At 45.2% G+C, this 20,598-nt stretch overlaps 1 protein-coding gene across 2 annotated transcripts in view; it reads right to left on the bottom strand.

Moving 5' to 3' along the window:
- Positions 1-1,798: 1,798 nt before the first annotated feature.
- PRRC2B (proline rich coiled-coil 2B) overlaps positions 1,799-20,598 on the bottom strand; it is a gene marked incomplete at both ends in the record, with an annotated part of 30,532 nt that continues 11,732 nt past the window's right edge. The window contains 19 exons of one of the 2 annotated variants that reach the window (XM_079544767.1): positions 1,799-1,939; positions 2,334-2,454; positions 3,021-3,112; positions 3,748-3,924; positions 4,917-5,157; positions 6,182-6,309; positions 7,200-7,297; positions 8,333-8,525; positions 9,100-9,204; positions 10,106-10,192; positions 10,632-10,826; positions 10,966-11,157; positions 11,852-11,934; positions 12,959-13,100; positions 13,576-13,721; positions 14,616-14,815; positions 15,851-17,914; positions 18,508-18,727; positions 19,615-19,819. In XM_079544767.1, the coding sequence (XP_079400893.1) occupies positions 1,799-1,939; positions 2,334-2,454; positions 3,021-3,112; positions 3,748-3,924; positions 4,917-5,157; positions 6,182-6,309; positions 7,200-7,297; positions 8,333-8,525; positions 9,100-9,204; positions 10,106-10,192; positions 10,632-10,826; positions 10,966-11,157; positions 11,852-11,934; positions 12,959-13,100; positions 13,576-13,721; positions 14,616-14,815; positions 15,851-17,914; positions 18,508-18,727; positions 19,615-19,819 (4,830 nt within the window). The remainder of the gene's footprint in view (positions 1,940-2,333; positions 2,455-3,020; positions 3,113-3,747; positions 3,925-4,916; positions 5,158-6,181; positions 6,310-7,199; positions 7,298-8,332; positions 8,526-9,099; positions 9,205-10,105; positions 10,193-10,631; positions 10,827-10,965; positions 11,158-11,851; positions 11,935-12,958; positions 13,101-13,575; positions 13,722-14,615; positions 14,816-15,850; positions 17,915-18,507; positions 18,728-19,614; positions 19,820-20,598) is intronic. The other variant, XM_079544768.1, reaches the window with a different exon arrangement.

Raw genomic sequence — 20,598 nt, 5'->3', positions numbered from 1 at the left:
TTCTTTGTTCAAAATATCTTCTTTGGAACCACCAAGAAACGATTTGCTGCCATCTAACAGATGCAGACAGCACAGCCAGTTAGCAAGCTATCATCTACTGTGGAAATGAAGTTCTTCTTTCCCTCACTTCAGAGTGACCAGCCTACTTTACATTTTCAAGGAGCTAAACAACACAAACCAAGTTAGCTGGAAGTAGCTGAATTTACTTATGACTACTGTCAGCTTAAGGACTCCAAGAACTTTCAGGAACTTGCAAGTCCATTCTAAAATCTACATACGCACGCACACGCACACACACACAAAAACAAACAACCAAAAAAATAAAAACCCAACCCACTCCCACTGGGACCCTCCTTTCATTTACCATCAAATAAATACTGGTGAGGAAGTGTAAGGTTGCGACACAGTATACACACTATTACATCAAAACGAAAGAACCACTTGCTGTTCACCTGTGGAAGGAGATCGAAAGGATGATTCCAAACTGACTCTGAATCCATGCGCTTCCAATAGAAAAAAAGGTTCTAAGTGTGCTAAAAAGGCTGCCTTGCAGAGGAGCTCCCTTACTAATGTTTGTAAGCAAATATTACAAGAGGCCATGAGAGGAACCGAAAGACCTAGGGAAAAGGGAGAAGAACAAAGCTTAGGAGAGCAGCCCCGACGGATAAGCACAATATAGAACAAGTCTCAGGAGACAAGGAACTAAAGCAGCCGAAGTAGGGAGCATAAGAGAGCATCACAACTACAAAAAGTAGTCCAAACAAACTCGTTGGCTCTAGCCAACTCTTCTGACCCATGAGTGGTGAGGAGATTTCTCGTAAGATTTTACATTTTGCAAGTCCATGATTTACATTTTGCTGCGTGTTTGGCAGTCACTAAAGAAATCTCAAACCTACAAAAAACGAACAAAAAACCCTAGATCCAGAGGAGCCTGCAACAGAAGTCTGGTGCGTTTTTCCTTAAAACGAAAATGCCACATTTTGTTGTGCACAAGGCACCCCAAAGCTACAATTAACGTGGTGCAACTTTCAAGATTAATGCACTGATCTACTACGTACTTTAGGACACATTTATTCTAATGCAAGCATTGCTTCTAGCTTAAAACAAAAATACTGAAAAATTCATGAACGCTGTAAGTGTACTGTGGTTGTTTGTTTTGCTTTTACTCAATCTGAAAGGCTAAATTGTCTGGGGAAAATATACCCAATCCAACTCAATTTAGAAGAGTATAGATTCTCAGCATTGCACAAAACTACATACAAAAATCAGGAGGAGTTCTGTCAGAACATTATTTTTTAGTCAATGGGACTTCTCTTCTGGAAGGAATGAGGAAAGCAGAAAGAAGGGGAAAAAAGTGAGAGAACATATAAAAGTTCTGCTATAAACAAGGATATAGCTTTTTTTTCTCTGTAAAAACCTCAGCTGCCTTTAAAATGAAAAACCTCTAAGTAACACCCTCTCCTTCAGTTGCCACTCTGCTGAGACAGATGTAGGGAAGGAGAAGGATGGGCTTTGCCAAGTGAGCTATCACAGCTACCTGTGGATGGGGCATGGGGTGAAAAAAAAAAAAAGAAAGGCTTAAGCCACTTAAAAGTCACATGGTTTGTTTCAAAGCAAGCAGGTCAATGTCATATCCACTGTTTCAAACTGCTTTGCTAGGAGAGAGGGACTGGGATGATGTCACTGTAGTCAGTCAGTGTGGGGCAGGTGTAGGTCTGGTGAGATTTTCAGGAGATCCAGTGGGGTTCAGTCTCAGCTGTTGGGGCTGTCAGCCAGCAGCTGGGCATCAGCTGTGCTCCTAGGCCTTGCTTTCCTCCACTTTTACAGCCTGAGGTTTGATCGCTCCTGTGCGCACTGGTTTCATCTGGCTCGTGGAGGCTGTTTCTTGCAGCTTTACTGCTCCCAGGTTGGCTTTATTTTCATCCACCCGTTGCTTTGCCTTTTGACATACAGAAAAGGAAGCATTAGAAAAAACACCGGTGACCATCATTCATGCAAGACATCAAATTTGCTCCAAAATTCAGCTGTCTTCTCTGTTCTGCTACCCTTTGCTACCCTAAAACATCTCATGCAAAGGTTCTCAAATATACCCACAAAAATTCAAAGCAAGCACCACAAGACATGCAATCCTCTAACCTTTCCTGACCTCTCATCACTGAGCATTACTCATGGGCTCAGTACAGCATCCACCCAGTCCACTCTCTTGTCTTCCCTGCAAGGAAAATAACTTCCACATATAGCTTAACTACACTGTCACCCTCTCAAGTACAAGGAACAAGGGTGATACTATAGAAGAGCAAACACCAGTGGGTGAGAGTACTGACACACACTACCTGTTGCACATAGTGTCCTTGCACAGAGCCTATACTAACTGCTGGTCCAGACGGCTTCCCATTTGGGCTGGCAGAGCTAGGCCTGGAAATCGAAGAGTCGACAACATTCATGGAGTAAATTCTACAACGGAACAAGAACCTTATTCATGTGTGAAAGAAAAAAAAAAGAGCAGAAAGCAACAGTACACAGAGCATGAGTCTGAACCCATGGACTTCCCAGCCCAAAAGAAAACACACGGACTGCTTAGAAGAAAAAGTATTGAAAAGCCTCAGCGAATCTTAGTGACTTGAAGGTTCTGAACGCTTGCATATTACTGCCTCATCTTGAGAAGATGAAACAGATCGTGCTGGAACTACAACATTTACTCAGTTATCCCAATTTTCTACCTAAATGAGAAACACACAAAAAACAGAATTCCTATTTGCCTTTATAATGCTGAACACAAATAACTTCACACAATTCCCACAATCACCAAGGACCACATCAGAGACACACTGGGCCCTAACCAAGAATGAAAGCCATTAACATTTTGATGCAAGTATTTGGACTATACTAAGTGTATTTTACACATGAATACCCAAGAGGGTCTTACACAGGGATCATGTATACGTACCATATCACTGCAAATGGGGAACACTACTTCTTCCTCATTCTGACTACAGAGGCCAAATTTTGTAAGCATTTACCTGTATGCATGTGGTGATGGTACAGACCCTCCGGAGGACATGTTCTGTTTACCATCAGAAAAATGAAAGCCTTTCATTTCCATTTGGGAGGACTACAGAGGAAAACGAGCAAGAGAATGAATGTATCATTTCTGCTTCCAGAGGAAGTCCATTACTTTATATGAACACTTAAACTGAACTCCTGCACTTCTACCCATGTGCCCATTAAAAGAAACACTTTTCAGATGAAGAAAACTCGGGTTTAAAGCGAAAAGATCTGCTTGTGTTAAACTAACAAGCCAGTGGCACAAGCAAATACTAAACCTGCAAGTTAACTGCTGTACTCTCTGAACCCTAGAATAGACAAACTTATGATACAAATCCATCAAACCAGACACGACATTAATATACCTACTCAAATGGACAAGCTTCACAACAGTGTGAAATATCTGGGCAGTATTCCAACTGTGTCTGGAGCTCACCACCCCTCAAGCACTCTGGGGAAACCTGTGTAAACACGTAATAAAACTGGAGACTCCAAACTGGATCAAGGCAGGACACGGCTCCTCGGAAACAGAATGATGACCAGCAGTAAAACTTGAAACACTGCTGGCTTGTGCTTTGGAGATAAGAAAAGGGCTCCTTCATTTTAACACCAGTAATTGCCTTTGACATTTCAGGATCCCCAAGAAGCTAGTCTCTCCATTAACAAGCAAGATCAAGGAGGAAAACTTCAGTTAATCCTCACCTCCCTGTTGGCAGCAAGAACTGAAGGCTGTGATCCAGGAGGAAGAATTCTTCGGGGAGCTCCTACAGACAGGTTCTGCCCCTGAGGAAGCTGGATGGATTGTGGCAGAATCAGGGGCTGCTGGCCAGAGCCGTAGCGAGGCAGCGGAAGCTGGGAGCCAGGCACAGGCATCGTTAGCTGTGTGATGAGGACATGCAGTTAATTAAAGGCAGCAGCTTTAAATTTACTGTGTTGGGTTGAGATGCTCTCTCCTAATATCCTGAAGCACAGTATTGCTACAAAGAATCTCAAAAATAGTGCAGTCTGGCACAGGGTAAATGCAAATTAATGTATCAGAGGAAATTTCACACTAAAAAGCATGTGCTGGTAGCATTGCTGACACCCTGCCAGCTGGGTTTTCAACACAGCACCAGTTTAACATAACTGCACTTTCCCCCTTGCATGGAACCTTCATCCAGTTTTTCAATCTTCCTCCTCGTCTCTGCATGTGTGATTTTTCTCTTGATCCAACAGCAGTGTCAGACAGCTCTGACAGCATCAGACACTCTGTTTGCAGCTTTAATACCCAAGCCACAAAGTCTGTTCTACATTCATGCCAAAGCATTGCCAGAGAAAGCAATGGTTCTCTGTTTTCTGCAATGAATTTCAAACTGATTATGGTAATAATTAAAGAGTACTTACAAGAAGCAGCTCATGACTCAACAACCTCCTGTTTGTTCTGATTTATCTGGCAGTACTCACAACTGCTGGATTTGGGAGCTACCATGACCTCACTTTGGGATAAAAATAATAAAAATCTAAGCCTGAATTTACTCTGTTGGCTCTTGGAAGTAGTACTTCTAGGACATTTATCACATCAGAGCCTTCTACCTGGGAAGCACTGCAAGGTTTCATTCTGCACAGAACGTCTGTCTGAAGGGTGAGGACATCCCTCAACGTAAAAGGTCATTGCAGTAGGGACATACAAGCAATTAGTAAGAATCTCATTAAATACGGTGCTACATTTTTGAAGCAACAGCTCACAAAAAGAATCTCATGGAAAAATCTTTTACCTCTTTACAATGAGCTTAGCTCACACAAACATGATTTAACACAACTATCAGTCTCAACCCAATCTCAGAAACAAGTGATACTTCACACAAGAGTGCCTTGCAAGCCCTGCTCCTAACCTGGGTAAGCTGGGAGTCCATCATCTGGGAGGCTCCCATACCAGCTGCTTGGTTTATCTGGCCTTCATAAACCAGCGCCTGGCTTCCATTCAAGGGCTGATAGGGAGATCCAGACTGGGTTTTCACCACCTCCAAGGGCTGCATGCCTGGGAAGGCGGAATACGGAGGCTTTAGAGCAGTGCCTCCTGTCAGGACCATGGTGCTGGGCTGAGATAGACTGGGGTGCATATACACCTGAGACCTGGAGAAGAAAAAAGAGCTTAAGTTACATAGGAAACCTTTGGAGACTGCACACACATGCCTATCAAAAGGTATCTGGCTTCCGATCAGCAAGCAGCTCTCAGCAATTCGGTCCTTGTGCTGCAGGAGCCTACAACAAAATGACAGCGTGTCCCACCCAAAGTTTGTATTAATACTCTGCACAATGCCCTCTGGATTAATAGTAAAGGAAAGACTCAATTTACCAGAAGTCTGTTTTGCAAAGCAGAAATAATGAATTAAAGATTCAAGCAGCTCCAGTGCTAACAATTTTCTTTAGTTTTTTTTTCAAACTTCATGTCTAGATTTTTGAGGTCTGGAAGAACCAACCTGGTCACCTGCCCTCATTTAATGCAAAAAAACCACCAATAAACAGAGTAGAGAATATGTTAATCCCGTAGCCACCCCAACTCTGAAGCGGATGTCTCATTCCTTCAATTCAAGTAAGCGGCTCTTGTGGCCAAATACTCTCACTATTCCACTTACATCTGATTTTTAAGTTGAATCTTACTAATTTTTTCCAACAAAGAGCAGGCATCTATTCTGTTCTTGCCTTGTAGCTTATGTTTAATGACAGTGTTATTTGATTTCCCCATGCAGCTACTTAGTTCTGATCAAACCGACTCTTAAGCCTTCTCCTCAGAAAGAAGCTAAATCCAGTAAGCTGTGGCTCTGAGTTTCTCATTAAGAAATTTGCTTTTCACCCCACAAACCTCCACCTTCTGCATACTTCCCAAGATACATCATATCCCTTGAGAATGCAGGCACTGCAACTGAATTTTTCGAGGACAGACTTTGCCACTGTTGTAGAAGCAGCACGCTATAAAAGCCTCATGTACCCTAATATGTTTGCTCTCCACCCTTATGCTCTCCAGCATTGTTATCAAAGGAAAGAAACAGGATGTCAGAGAGGGAAGAGATGAGTACAGAATATCTCATCAGTCAGCTTCACCCAGAGCAACAAAAGGTTAAGGCCACAAGGAAATGAAAAATTGCAAAGTAGTTACCTGAAGGGCTGTATGGAGCTGTACATCTCCTGGGATTGAGAAACAGGCAGACCACCCCTCAGGCCAAGCTGAGCTTGGGCCTGCAAGGATGTGTGGAGGGAAATGGGAATCTGTTGAGCAGCAGCCGCCTATGGAAGAAATTGACATGACTGAGAGGTGCAAGAGCAACCAAAAGCTCTCCCAGGCTATTATAAAGCCATCAGTTTCCTCAACAAGGTAATGTGCCACGACAGTGACCTACACTGCAGCTTTGCACAGCCCTTCCTACAACAGAGAAGCACACCGGCAGGGAAAGAGACTGCACAGGCACCTGAGAGAAGAATGTTCCAAGAGGCACCCGATGGATACATCAGGGGACTCCACACACAGATTAGGCCCTTTATCAACACCAATAATCCAAGTTTGCATTTACCTGCACTCCTATCCTGAGGAGGCTGGCTCTCCTCAACCCTATCAACACCCTATTTGCTCAGTCTAATGAAATCTGCCATCAATATTGATTGGCTGTAGAATGTACTGCAAGTCACAGACATATCCTGAGTTGGAAAGGACCCACAAGGATCACTGAGTCCAACTCCTGGCTCCACACAGGACTACCTAAAAAACAAACAACATGTCTGAGCATCTTGTCCAAACGCTTTTGAAGCTCTGTGCTTTGACCATGGGCCTGGGGAGCCTGTTCAGGGCCCAAACACCCTCCTAGTGAAGGATCTCTTCCTAATACCCAATCTGAACTTCCCTGATACCTGGTTTACGTCAATTCTGTTCTGTTACTGGTCACCTCACCTCACGCAGATTTCTCTCCATACGTTTCACTTAATCCCAATCTTTTTAAAATAAAAATAAATAAATTATCTCTCAATAATTTCACTGACCTCTAACTCCCTACTGGGAAGCAGCATTCAAGGAACTTTCATACCTAAGGTCCCTTGAACTGTCGGAGAGATAAACGTGGTTTCTTACACATCACCCTGAAGACCGCTTGAAAAACCATCAGCTAATCACATGCCTCCCTTACTTGTTGGTAGCTCTGCTGCTGAGGTATTGTCTGAGGAACCAGGCGGGGCTGACTTGCAAACACGTGGCCATCCAGATACAGGGGTGGAATATGGTTACCTAAATATCAGAAAAGAGAGGGTGTAATTCAAGGTACAGGCACAGCACCCTATAGAGACCCGCCAGCCCATCAAGACTAACAGCTCAGGAGCTCAGGTGCTCCAAATCCTTCCTATATGCCAGAAACCTGCTTTGCAATCATCTCAGATTTACAGTTAGGAGGGATAGAAAGGGCAAACAGGATATCTGAGACCTTCACATAAGCAGTCGAAAAGCCATTTTTACCCCAAGTGGCACCAAAAGGAATGCAGCACGCCACTCCTGTGCCTGCATATCTGAACATGGGATATTCAAGCAAAACAAGGGGAGAATTCATCACGGTGGAAGTGGGGGAAATAAATGACCTAACTTGAAAATAATGTGTTTTCTAAACAAATTAGCTACAGCGGCTGACTCATTGTCCATTCCTGAATTGAGAAATGAGAAGGACACTCGCTGCATGCAGGAGAGGTCTTCTGGGAATCAGACTCCACGTACATTTCTTTTTTCCATTCCAGGCACTCTCTTGCTAACTATACATATCATTGAACTTCACCGTGTTTAAGTTTTCCCTCCATAATTCAAGGATAGCAACACCTTCTCACCTACCAGACTTATGCAAACTTTTGAACGTATTTTTTTGTTACGTACAAGGAGCAGGACGTGCTCAGAACATGTGATGTACACACAAGTTACAAACAGCAAAACGAGCAGAATGGTTGATGCTGATACTGGGATTATTATCTCAGCCACAGGTTTTTTTTTTCCTTCCCTTCTATTCGACTGAGTACACAGTGAAGGGCAAGCAAGATCTACTGACACATAAAGAAGAGCCTCTACTCAGTTATAGCGAAGTCCAAAAGGAAAGTCAGCCTCGTGCTAAAATTATACTGGTAACACTCAAGAAACAGTCCCTCTTTCCTGAACTCTCCTTACAGATCTGTCAAATGCCAACCAGTCTTTCAATTTACATGGATGCTCTTCTCCACCAGAATCCATGGAGGATTCAGATATCAACCAGACAATGCAAATACTGCTGCCACAGTTTGCAGATACCTGGAATAGATGCAGAAGGTGCTACGGACGCCACAGGCATAGGAGGCATAGAAACTCCACCAAAAGAGCTGTAGCTGACACCGTTGGAAGCTCCAACACTGGAAGGAGGCTGGATGCCTGAGCCTGCACCTCCTGGAGAGTTCTGTTCTGGTAAACTAGGAGAGTTTTCCCAAGCCTTACGAGCAGACTCCATCTACGGAAACGAAGGGCGATAACTGCAGACAATTCAGACGTGGAGGGTAATACTGAGGTCTAGAGCTGCTCATCTGTAAACTGTTAGTTCCATCTAAATCCACTCTAGTCAGAGCAGAAAGCTAACAGGTCTCTGATCAAGGGGCTTCATATCCGTTCCCACTGGGTATGCATCCCTCACAAACACTCATCCCTCTGGGTATCTGACAAGTTGTTCTGGGGGTGGCAAGATGGGGCGTTTCTTTTTTGTTGGCTTTTTTGGTTGTTGCTTTTAAACATCAGGTGTCTAAGATCACTGATGAGTCACCTTACCCAGTTACTGAGACAGTCACTAGCCAGAAAGCTCTGCCACACATTTATTTTTACAATTAATGAGGACTTCAGCATCCAGGACTGTTGGAATTCATCCCTCTTCATCCACAATAAATAGCAAATACACTTAACTTTTACAGGAAATAATTAAAGATTTGGCAGTGTCTAAAAGAACAGAGAGAAAGACCACTCCACCCTCACTGTTCTGGTCAAGCAGACAAGATACCCACTTTGAGGACAAGCACATTTGCCAGCTTACTTACCTTAAGAGTAAGCTCTGCAGTGGGGAAGGACATGGGGTTCAGGCCAATGCACCTCTGAAGGTGATGATCTCTTCGCAGAATAGGAATGGACTGCGTTAACCCTGCCTGAGGGGAGATCGTGAATGGTGAATATTCAAGGAGAAAATCAAGAGGAACTACAGCCTCAGTGATAGCTGCAGTAACTACACCTCAAAGCATTCATGCCTCAGGAGTTAAGTACTACATTGAACCATTATCCACTCTGCTGATGGAATAAACAAAGCTTTGATGGTGTGCAACCATACTCTTTACACAGGGTTACATCAATGTCCATTTAAATATCAACTGGAGTCAGCAACAGAAATCTGCAGAAGACAAATATGGAATCTCACCTGAATTTCACACAATACTTGTTTCTGAAAGAGCATTTCTCAAAAGAAAGACCCCTTAAGACAAGTCTCAAAAATCCTAACCACCTACAAACTTGAAGACACTTCAAAAGCAGCCTTGTGAGTTTCTCACACTGCTGTTCACAGCTGAGTTACAAGCTGGGCTTTCAGTGTGCTCACTCCTGCACGTATAATAAAATACACAGATGGCTGGAACAAGCTAGGAAACTTCTTGAAGGGCCTGGCTTAACAAAGTAACAGTTCTGTGTTGTGGCAGATGAGATCTTCTGGGGAAGCTGCCAGTCTAGACCTAAAAACACCAGTATGCCTATCACATCCATTACCAGCACTCCTCTGTGTCTCAGGAGACTGGTCATCCCAGATCTGTAAAACCTCTTGGTTTTACAAAGGTCACTGAATGATAACACACTCGCTCTCTATCACTCCTGAGCCAGTGATGCTCATTTTACCAAGGTACCTCAAGGGCAACAGATTTCCATTATGGATCTTTGTCACGTGAGATGCCTGAACATTAAAGGTGAAGTCAACTGCAAAGAAACACGTTTTCTCTGACTGGCAGCATCTGAGATTTAACCAAGGAAAGGGTCAGATGATCAAAGCAGAAACAAGATACTTACATTACTGGCCAAGGCATCCTGCAATTTGGTGACAGGGTTAGCTGCAGTGCCAGAAGCAGAACCAGGTGGCAAGCTGAAGTCAGAGTCCTGAAGAAGTGGAACATAAAACATTCAAATCCAGACCCAAGGGCCACCGGTTTGCTTCTCATGGTTAATGACTTTAGCCTGAATCATGACAGTAGAAACTAAAGACTTTCCTTTAGTAAGCCTCACTGGAAGACAACATGGAGATGCTTCTCAGCACTCAGCAGCAGGCAATCCCCAGAGGCACAAAGGCTTAGAAGGCCACCACTTTGTCTATCACATCTATCACCACCCCAACAGGTCCCTGGGACACTACTTACAAAAGCATATTACGCATTTGGCCAACACATCTTGAGTACCTGGTTTGTGACAGTGAAATCTAAGGCAAATCCACAGTGTATACACTGGAAGCTTCCTCTAAACAATCCTGCTGCCTGAAACCACCTTTCACATCTCAACAAGCTCAAACCACCAAGAAGATAAAATTAAATGCAATCCTCACTTTAGGATTTACTCCAAATTCAATGGGTGGCACAGGAAGTACAGAATCCACGTGAATTTCCACCCCATTAACAGGGGGAATATTCCCTTCCAGCCGTTCCGTTCCCTCCGAACCCTTTCTGTTTTTCAGGGAGCGTTCGTTGCCGATTGGTCCAGGCTTGTGTTCCTTGTTCTGTCCTGAGCCTTGATCTGAATCCTTAACAGGAAAGCAGAGAGGCTGAGACAAAAAGACCAAATAACCCCATCTCAAGCCTTAAAAGTGCTATTAAGAACAAAAGAACCACTTCACAAGTTCTCTCACTATGTGCTCTGGCTTGGCTGCAAATCCAGATTACCTTTTTATCAGATTGCTTCTGCACTTGCTCCTTCTGGCAGTCAGGCTTTGGGTCCACCAGGCCAGCCCCATTCATCTCCTCTGGTTTGAGGGTGCCATATGGAGAACTGCGCTGAGAGGAGGTCGCGGAGGATTCCCGAGACTCCGCACTCAAGTCAATGCCACTATCCCCCTGGCTGCCTTTAAAACCCTGCTATGCAAAGCACGAAATGCGTTAAAGCCCCGGACTTTGACCCAAATCCACAAAGGAGGATAAATATCCCAGAAAACAGCAAGACCACGTCCCCTTTTGAAACCACATTCTTGGTTAACTACAGAGGAGTTGGTCTTGACCTGCAGCATTCCCCTGGCTACTGCTTTACTGCCACACAACCCTGCGACAGACTGACCAAGGTATTAATCCTACTGTGGCTTCAGAGTAAGGTGGAAGCAGCACACACAGCAAGTAGGCTAAGACTGCCAAACTTTTGTTTCTTGTGAACCAAACCAGACTTGAACTCTGGCCTCCACATGTGAAACATTCTGAAACTTCCTCTGCCATCCCTGCATTAAGACTACAAGCTACACACGGCTCACAGCAATGGAGGCATAAAAAAACCATTATCTACAGTATTTCACCTTCCTGGACAAGATTGCTTCCAGTTAGGAGCACAACCCTGGAATACACCTACCAGACAGTTACTGCAGACTTACACCCACATCTAACTCTAAGCAACACTTGGCCCTCTAAGTTAGAGCAGCATGAAGCTCAAATCAGAACTGCAGAGTTTAGAATTGCACAAGCAGAGCTGACGATCACCAAGCACAGATGGAGCAATGAGAAGCAAAAGCCATCTATGTTAAAATCTGACACACACAATACCTGAAAGGCACGAGCTGCCACTTACCTCAGTGGAACTAGATTCAGTACCATTGAAGGTATTAACAGGCTTGCTCCAGGAATCACTTCCAGGAGACTGAACTGAAAGAGCTGGAAGAAAACGCAGGGTTAGAGTTCAGTAGAGTTCAGCTGCTTTAAACAGAACTGCGAGCACATCTTGTGCACTGTGCACATTGCACAATAAACATTTCATTTCTAGATCTATGAAAGGATATTTTCACTACCTCAAAAAGTTATTGCTCCCCTGTCAGCTGAGATGGGCAGAGAAGAAAGGCTGCAGAGAGTTGAGGACAGACAACAGAGGAAAGAGATTCTTCAGGAATGTGAGAACAATAGGAGAGAGAGGGTAACAAGGGAGGTGCTAGCTATTAAGTGCTAAAGGATAAGATAATAGCAAAATCCAAAGGCAGATCAAGGCCAGCAAGTCTAGAAAATGCTAGGACCTTAATCTTACAAAAACACCCATGAAACAGATCGGGAGACTGACATGGCCAGCAACAGGAGATGGACAGCTTAATGGTACAGTTCTGAACAGACAAGAACAGGGAGGCGACGGCTCCTCTGTACTCAGTCCTGCTGAGGCTGCACCTCAAGTACTGCGTTCAGTTTTTGGCCTCACTACAAGACAGACATCAAGGCCCTGGAGCACCACCACAGAAGGGCAACACAGCTGGTGAGTGGTTTGGAGGACTCGTCTTACAAGGAATAGCAGTTGAGGAAACTGGGATTGTTTAGTTTGAAGGAGTCTCAGGGGAGACCTTACAGCTTTCTACAACTACCTGAAAGGAGGTTGTGGTGAGGTAAGGGTTGACCTGCTCCCATGTAACTAGCAATAGGACTAGAGGAATGGCTTCAAGTTGCACCAGGAGAGGCTCAGGCTGGATATGAGGAAGAATTTATTCTCAGAAAGAGTGGTCAGGCATGCTGGAATGGGCTGTTGTACTAAGGGATATTGTTTATGCTGGGGAAATATTGGTTGTAGATGGATGATTGGACAAGATGATATTGAAGGCCCACCCCGTTTACATCATCAGAATGAAAGAAAGTTGTCTCCTCTTAAGCATGTACACCCTGCTTCTGTGAAACACTCCAAACCAAACACTCCCAAACTTACCTGGGCTGTTGCTCTCCCAGATTTCTGTGCCCAGGCTGTTTCCAGACACAGTTACATCAGTCTGCTCCAAGCACAAGCTGTTCTGCTTCTTAGCAAATCGAGGAGGAATGCGAGACTGAAGAACACGGGCCTTAGCTGGTGCCTGAGATAGAAAAAGCACAGGCTGTTAGACGTGTCACTGAGCTGGATTAATAAGGCCTGTTCCTGGCAGGTTTAACCCAGGATTTCAAAGTGCCAATGCCACACAGAATCACAGTTGTAGGAGTTGGGACGGACCTCTAGAGATCATCAAATCCAACCATGAAAAGCCCCTAACTCATGTAACAGAGTTGTGTTTCACAAGTGAAAAAAATGCTATGACTCTTTTTTTTCCCCAGTGTTAGGGAGAGCTGCGGCTCAAGCAAAGCAGACTTGTCAGTATATCACATTTGCTTTGCTTAATTCCTTCTCTTCACTCCATGAAGCCAGATCAGAAGTTAGAGCCTAACACAGAATAAATCCTACTTTGGACAACTGCGTATTTTTCCACTTACACAAATGCTTTCCAGGGCCTTATTCCTGTGACAACAGTTTAAAAAACGTATCAGTTCAATTTTTCCCTACTTCCTACTCCTTACCTGAGCAGCCTGCTCCTTCTTTCTTCTCTCCTCTTCCAGCAAACGACGTTGTTTTTTAGTAAGAACTTCAATGAAACCTTCACCCGCCATAGATCCCACTTCATTCTCTTCTGCTGTGTTTGATGTCCGATTATCAATGATGGTACCTAAACAAAGTGCATACGAGTTAAAAAAAAAAAAAAAAAAGAAACCTATGCATATGAAGCTTTGTAATTGCTCTCATTTAGAGGACATTCTAAATAGGACCTACTTGCTACAAACAAATAAGTAGCTTTAGTCAGCAGCACTGCAGCTAAGCTTTGAAAACTAAGCCACAGTCGTCTGTTGACATCAGCTAGTCGTGTTACCCTCCAGGACTTTGCTCTCCTTTGCCTCATGGTGAGCAAGCTCCAGCTGGGGCTGTTTGGAAACATGTTAAATCAGGCCACTTCAAGCGCATTATCAGTGGAAACAAATCTCACACCTCTCCAGGTCAAAGCAGGCACAAGTGCCTTTAGAAAACATCCATGAACTTTGGGCGTAAAGCTTCAGTTCCACTAACAGTAAAAAAGCTGAGTCACCAGCAAAGAGGACTGAGTGATTTTGTGGAGCCAGGAGCTGGATTCTACAGCCCTATGGGCCCCTTGCAACTCACAACATTCTGATACTATTAATGCCAGTATTTTCAGAGCTACTTATTTCTTGCCTGCTTGCTAGAAGCTCAGAATCCAGATTCCCCACTTCAGATGCTCTTTTCCTTCCTTCTGTGAAAGGATTTTGGGGCTTGAAATGTAATATTGTAGATCAAAACACAGAACAGCCTCATTTCTCTCTAGAACCAAACTTTCTGTGGCAGAAACATCTGCTGAGCCAGATCTGGCTGAAAGTTTGGGTTTAATTTTATTTGCCTTCCACGATGCCCCTACTTAGAAACTCTAGAATGTTCTTGTTCAAGCAAATCTAACTCGATATTTGAAGTTACAATGGGTTGAACTAGCCAGGCTTGAAGTAAGCCACAGTCTGTTACTGGTTAAAACAAAAGAGACAACAACACTACTCACTTCCATAATTCAGTTCAAATTGTGACAAAGTCTCTCCCTTTTCGCTTGCTCTCTGCACAGTGGACTTTGGCTCCTTCTCTGATTTTTTACCCGGCCCTTCAGCACTCTCTGAGTTAGCAAGAGAGGCCCTATCCAGGCTGTAAATGGAGTGGCTGCTCCCACCACTGGTGTTGCCAAGGCCCCCTCCTTCTTCAGTAGATCTACAAGGTAAGAAGAGAAAGGAATCAGGTCTGTCCCCAGGAGATAAAAAGTAGCAAGAAAAAAAACCACACAGGTTGTATTTTCCTTACCAGGTTTCCAATCACACCACATCCTTTCCCACTGTTTGCTCAAAAGAAGATGACATTAATTCTGAGCACACAGTCCATTGTAAGGACTACTGGGTAAGTGGGTGGGAAAGAGAACAAGACCTGAACTCATGAGTCAACCGACAGGCTGCCCCTGCAACAAAGCCACTATCCTAGCTTTTCTCTGCAGGGAGGGCTTCTTGATTCTGAATCAGTGTCTCCTACCCTCCTATGACACCAGCCTACTAGCTCTCCCTTGCTCTTCTTTGCAATTGGCACACATTTCCTCTCAAGTATAAAGCGAGAGGAAGGGAGGCAGATGGAGGGAAGATGGCAATACTGAGCCCCCACCAAAAAAAAAAAAACCAAAACCATTTTGCCCCACTTTCTTTCCCTGTTTCTGAAGAGCTCTTCAGAGATAGGTTACAAGACGATCACAAAGAACAAGTTGTCTATTTATCAGCATTTTAAGCTCAGCATGATGAAGCTTCACAAGAAGCTTTATGTCCTGCTCTTAGTGAAGAACGTTAAAAAAGCAGCCATCAAAGAAGCTCAGAAGCAAGGTACAGCTAACTCAGCAACCTCTTCCCAGTGCTGGTGAATCATGAGATTCCTCACAAGACACCGTGGAGAAAATACTTAATCCTTAGTGTCAGAGTTATCTTACAGTACTCACAGGAGGAACTCCTCCCATCATCTTAGAAACACACAGCACTGCCTTACCATTCAACACCAGACCCTGCTAAGGTCTAAGAAAATACTTGCTCAGGCAAATACAGACACAGTAAGCTTGAGTAAGTAGGGTGGAAATCACCCACGTTAGACTGAAAGAGATACAGGCAACAGCCCCCTACTTGCAGGCCCCCTTCTCCATGTGCCCTGTTATCCATGCAACCTGTTATCCACACACCAGATGACAAACATTTGCACATGAGAAAGCAACTTTACCTTTTACTTTTTATGAGTGCCCCATTCTGCTGGCTCTCATATCGTGAAGCTGCTCCTACAGTCCTGACAGACTGCTCCACGTATCCTGCTGGCTCAGCCTTGCGGTTCTGCCTGTCCACCAGTGGCCTCTGGCTCGAGAAGCTCCTTTTTGCTAGCTCTCTCTTCTCTCCCAAGCTGCCACTCCCAAGGCCACTCTCCAGCTGGCTCTCACTCTCCGAAACTCCATCTCGCCTCTCCCGACGCTCACTGAAGTCACTGCTTTCAGATGCTGTCTCCCACTCCTCGTTGGCGTGGTCTGAGGAGTTCTGGTACGACAGCTCAGGAGACCGCCTGCCCGAGATGCTGCTCTTCTCTGCAGTGCTCAGTTTGGGCCGTCCTGGCCACTGGCTGGGCAGCAGGTTGGGGCCTCCCTCGTCTGGGTTCCACTGACCAACCGATTCTCGCTCTTGCCGGAGGCGCCTGAAGCGTGGAGGCTTGTCTTGACGGGGGGGACGTCGTCTCCTGAATGGCCTGTTCTCTATGTTCTCCTGATCTGCTAAGTAATCCTCCTGGAAGAAGTGCCTCTTGTCATCCAGATGGCTCTCATCAAAAACCCTGCTAGAGAAAGAATCCACGTGCTTGTAAGAATCCTGAATGTAGTCCCTGTCAGACTGTTGCCGGCTTCCAAAAGCATCTGATGGAGAGCTGTGGCTGTACTCCTGCCACCCCGCTCCCCCACTCCTGCCTTGCCACTGGGTTGGCTCCTTGCCCATGAAACCTCTTCGCCCATAGCCAGAGTTGCTTAGCCTTGGTGGCAGTGACCTCCCAAAAGCTCTTGGGGCCCTCATCTTAGGGTCGAGACTAGTGTGATCATCTGAATAGATTTTGTTGGACCTCCAAGACTCTTTGAAGTCTCCCTTCTTCAAATCACTGTCCTCTCTGTCCAGCACAGAGCCATCATTGCTGTTCTCCGAGCCCCTCTGACGGCGACGTTTGGGGAGTTCCTCATATTCTGACCCTTCACTATGCGTCTCACTTGCAATCCGTCGCCTTGGCTTGCCCCTGGGGAAGTCCTCTGGCTGGTTGAACTCCCGGAGCCCTCGCCCTCGGCTGCTCCGCTGGTTGTTGTAGACTCCCCGACTGCTCACAACAGTGCCTCGGCCCCTGAAAGTGAATTCTCTGAAGCCTCTCCCTCGCCCACGCCCTTGACCTCTCCCACCAAAGGCTTGTTCTTCATCAATGAAGATCCAGTTATTTCTCTTTGTGGGAGGAAGATCACTGGACTCTCTGGAGAGCTTGTTCTCCCAGGTTCTTTCTGGTTTATCTTCCTCCTCCTCCTCCTCTTCTTCTTCTTGCGACTTCTCAGCCTCTTGGGCAAGGCTGGCTTGGGAAGAGCCTTTGTCATCCAGCAGGTAACGTGTGGAGTTCAGTAAGGCCGCAGAATCGTCCGATTCGTTTTCCGCTTTCTGAACAGTCAGTTTCTCCTTCAGATGGCGTGAGGTGTCCTCTCCCTCCAGTTTGACCTTCTCCATCTCCTTCTCCTTCTCCTCCACCTTGAGGGCTTTCAGCACTGGCTTTTTGATTGGGCCTGATCGTCGTGTCCTCCCAATTTGCTCCTGCTGTTGGACGCCTGTGCTTCGGTTTTCAGGGGCCCACTCTGCTGTCTCTTCAGCAGGCTGTTTGGCATTAGCTCCTTCTTTCTTCCACGGGTCAGCAGTGAATGACTGCTCATTTCTGGGAACTTCTTCTGTAATCTCCACCGCAGTCTCTGAAGGTTTCTGATGGTGGCTGATATCCCAGCCATTATATTCAGGTTTCTTCTCTGCTTGGATAAAATCAGGCTCTAGAGGTGAACACCTCAAGTTTGCATGGCGGTTGCTGGAAGGACAAGTTTCCTGCACACTCTCCTGATGTTGAAATAAGAGATCTTGGCCCAGCCTCTGAGAAGACAGGCAGCTGTCAAAGTCTCCTTGGGCCTTCTTGTCAAAAGCATTCAAGTATTCCTCCCCTCCTTCCTCAAAGAGATCTCGCTGGGCATTCAGATTCTCTGGCCTTCCAGGAGAGGAAGAGTAAGAACTGCCATTTCTATGAAGGAAACAACAAACATAAAACAGTCAGTTAACGTAAAGCACAGCATGCACCCAAGGGCCCAAGCTGAGCACAAGAGGTACAAAGAAATAAATTAGGTTTTGTTCTACATCATGAGACAATGAGCCTTTAAGTAGCAGATCTGCCCTGCATTCTGGTATGGCCCCAAGCTGTATTATCTGGTTTGTCAAATCAATGGACGATAAAGAAAGCAGTTCCTATGTTGGGCAGCAAACTTAAGAAATAAAGGGAAATGCAGCCCCCAACAAGTAACTGAATTCAGGAAGTCCAAAAGAATTAGGAGACAAACCAGAAATGACAAGAATTTTTGACTCACCATTTTTAGTACCTATCCATGCAAATGACAAGCAACTCCTATTGAACAGGCAGCCCCACAGGGCTCCAAGCTGGTCAGTCTGGACTAGCATCAGCCAGAAAAACTGACCGTAAGGTGCTACCAGATCAGTACAATGTCCTGTTTGACATCTTTTAGGTCAACTCTAAGCCTGCTTTTCAGTATGAAATGGCCTCTTATGACAGTATGGCCTCCCACCATAGCATGTGTGAGGATGGGGGAGATCTCCACTCACCTGGCATGCAGCCCCTCCATGGTCATGTTGTCAGACTGCTTTTGATGCGACAGGGAGTACCCTTTGCTCTGCAGAGATGCATAGCTCTCCTGGCCCCATACTGGCACAGGGTCCATGGGAGCAGCCTTCCTTTCCACCTGACCTGCCTGACAGTTCTGATCTTCAGATCGAAGGCTGTTCCCACCGATGGATTCCTGCTGAATCATGGGCTTCATAATTCCTGGTCATGACAGAGTTTGTATTGTTAACACTACAGTCTCACTGTCAGGAAGAATTAACAATCTAATACTAGCTTGATTCCCCTTCCTTCCTGGACTGCAGGTGACTGCAGCCATGGAAACCTTTCTGCAGAGAGAAGCCTGCACTTGGGAAATACACAGCTGGGAAATATACCTGGAATGACATAGCAGGTGACACAGCTTTCAGAAACCAGCTTGCTCACTACACACCATCACAGGCTTGGCAGTAAGCAGGTTATGAAAACAAGCCACAGACTCAAGGGAGTAATTTATACACCCTAGTGTTTATATTCTTATCTCTCAAGATCAGTAGCAAGGTAAGCTCTGTGCTTCTAGCACCTACCCAGAAACTACAGATTTCCCCAGGACATTTGCCAATCATTCCCAAACCGATCCTCCTCTTCTAAAGGGAAGATCTACCTTTATACCTTCTATGGCTCCACAGCTGCTAAGGAAGATACCCCAATGCAGTGCAGGAGATGGACAGGCAATATGCTCTCCCTCCTAAGCTCCTTTGTTTCGCCAGTAGTCCTCATCACAACTGACTTTCTCATCCCTAGAGGTTTACTGCAGCCAGCCAGACAGGATAAGAAGTCTGGGCTGAGGTGAGACAGATGAAGCACAGCAAGGGAAGAGAGCCAAAACTACCTCAACAGATCATCCTCCCCCATGACCAGAAACCACCTCAAATACCAGTCCTGAGGACACAGAGCACCTGGGCACTTGCAGAACTTTTAAGACTGTAACACAATCCTCACATTCTAAAATCTGGAAAATCAATTCCCAAAGTCTTAGGTCTGAGAGTAGCTTTCCAGATACTGGACCAAGTCAACTGCTATGATAAAGGGAAACACTGAGAATATCTCACCTGAAGGGTGAAGGGCTGAAGGGTAGAAATCCACAGGAGTGCGACTCTGAGCCATGCGAGGGTCCATGTAAGAGGGCATCATCATCCAGCGAGGGTCGAAGCCAAGCATCTGGGGGTGCGGTGGGTAGAAAGTTCGATGGGAATGGGATGGGGGAGGATAGACTTGCTGCTGCTGCTGCCAGTGCTGCATCTTGTACAGCTGCTCCTGCAGGGAAGAATGGGCCGTTTGACATCAACTGTCATGGTGCAAAAAAACCACAGCTGCAACCTGACCAGACCAAAGAAGATGCATTCTTTGTGTGAGGCTCAAAAACAGTTCAGAGAGGAAGGTAGAGCAGTTACAGGCAATTCGCCACAAACTGAAAATGCAGCAAGTGCTGTTTTTCTTCAACTACCTAGGACACAATAAATGCAGCCAAGAGATCAGGTCATCACTACGAGCCCACTGCATAGTCAAATAGAAGAGATGAGCTTCAAGACAGGAGTTCCTATTTTTCTCAGCATTTCCATAAGATATAGGACAGTTTCCTGTCAAACATCATCCCTTAACTGGAACTAAATACTTCAGAAGACATTGCTCCTTGAAGGAAATGCCACTGTAAGTTATTTAGTATGTGTGCATAATAGTCCTATTCATGTTAGCCAAACAGATTAGATAAGAACATTCTAAGTTGAATTAGGAGAGCTGTTAATATTTCACAGTATTTCCTGTGCATCCTCCGGAGATGGACTGACACCACCAGGTTGTTTTCCATTTCCCATGTGGCCAGTTTACCTTCCTTTAGATGAGGAGTGTTACGATGTTAATTTGACTAAATGTTTAACTATTGCCTAAGGTCTAAGAACAACCTGCATTTGAAAGGAACTCTGAGTACTGAAGAAAGTTTTCAAAACACAAACGGCTCTAATTAACAGGAAATACACCTGTTTACTCCTTAGGCTTGCCACACTTTTCTTACTGAGCTCACAGTGTCCAATACAGTA

This window comes from Tetrao urogallus (genome assembly GCF_951394365.1).
Source record: "Tetrao urogallus genome assembly, chromosome: 19".
Classification (NCBI taxonomy): Eukaryota; Metazoa; Chordata; class Aves; order Galliformes; family Phasianidae; genus Tetrao; species Tetrao urogallus.
Note: the sequence above shows the minus strand (reverse complement) of the source record. Positions and strands in the feature narration are given on the sequence as shown.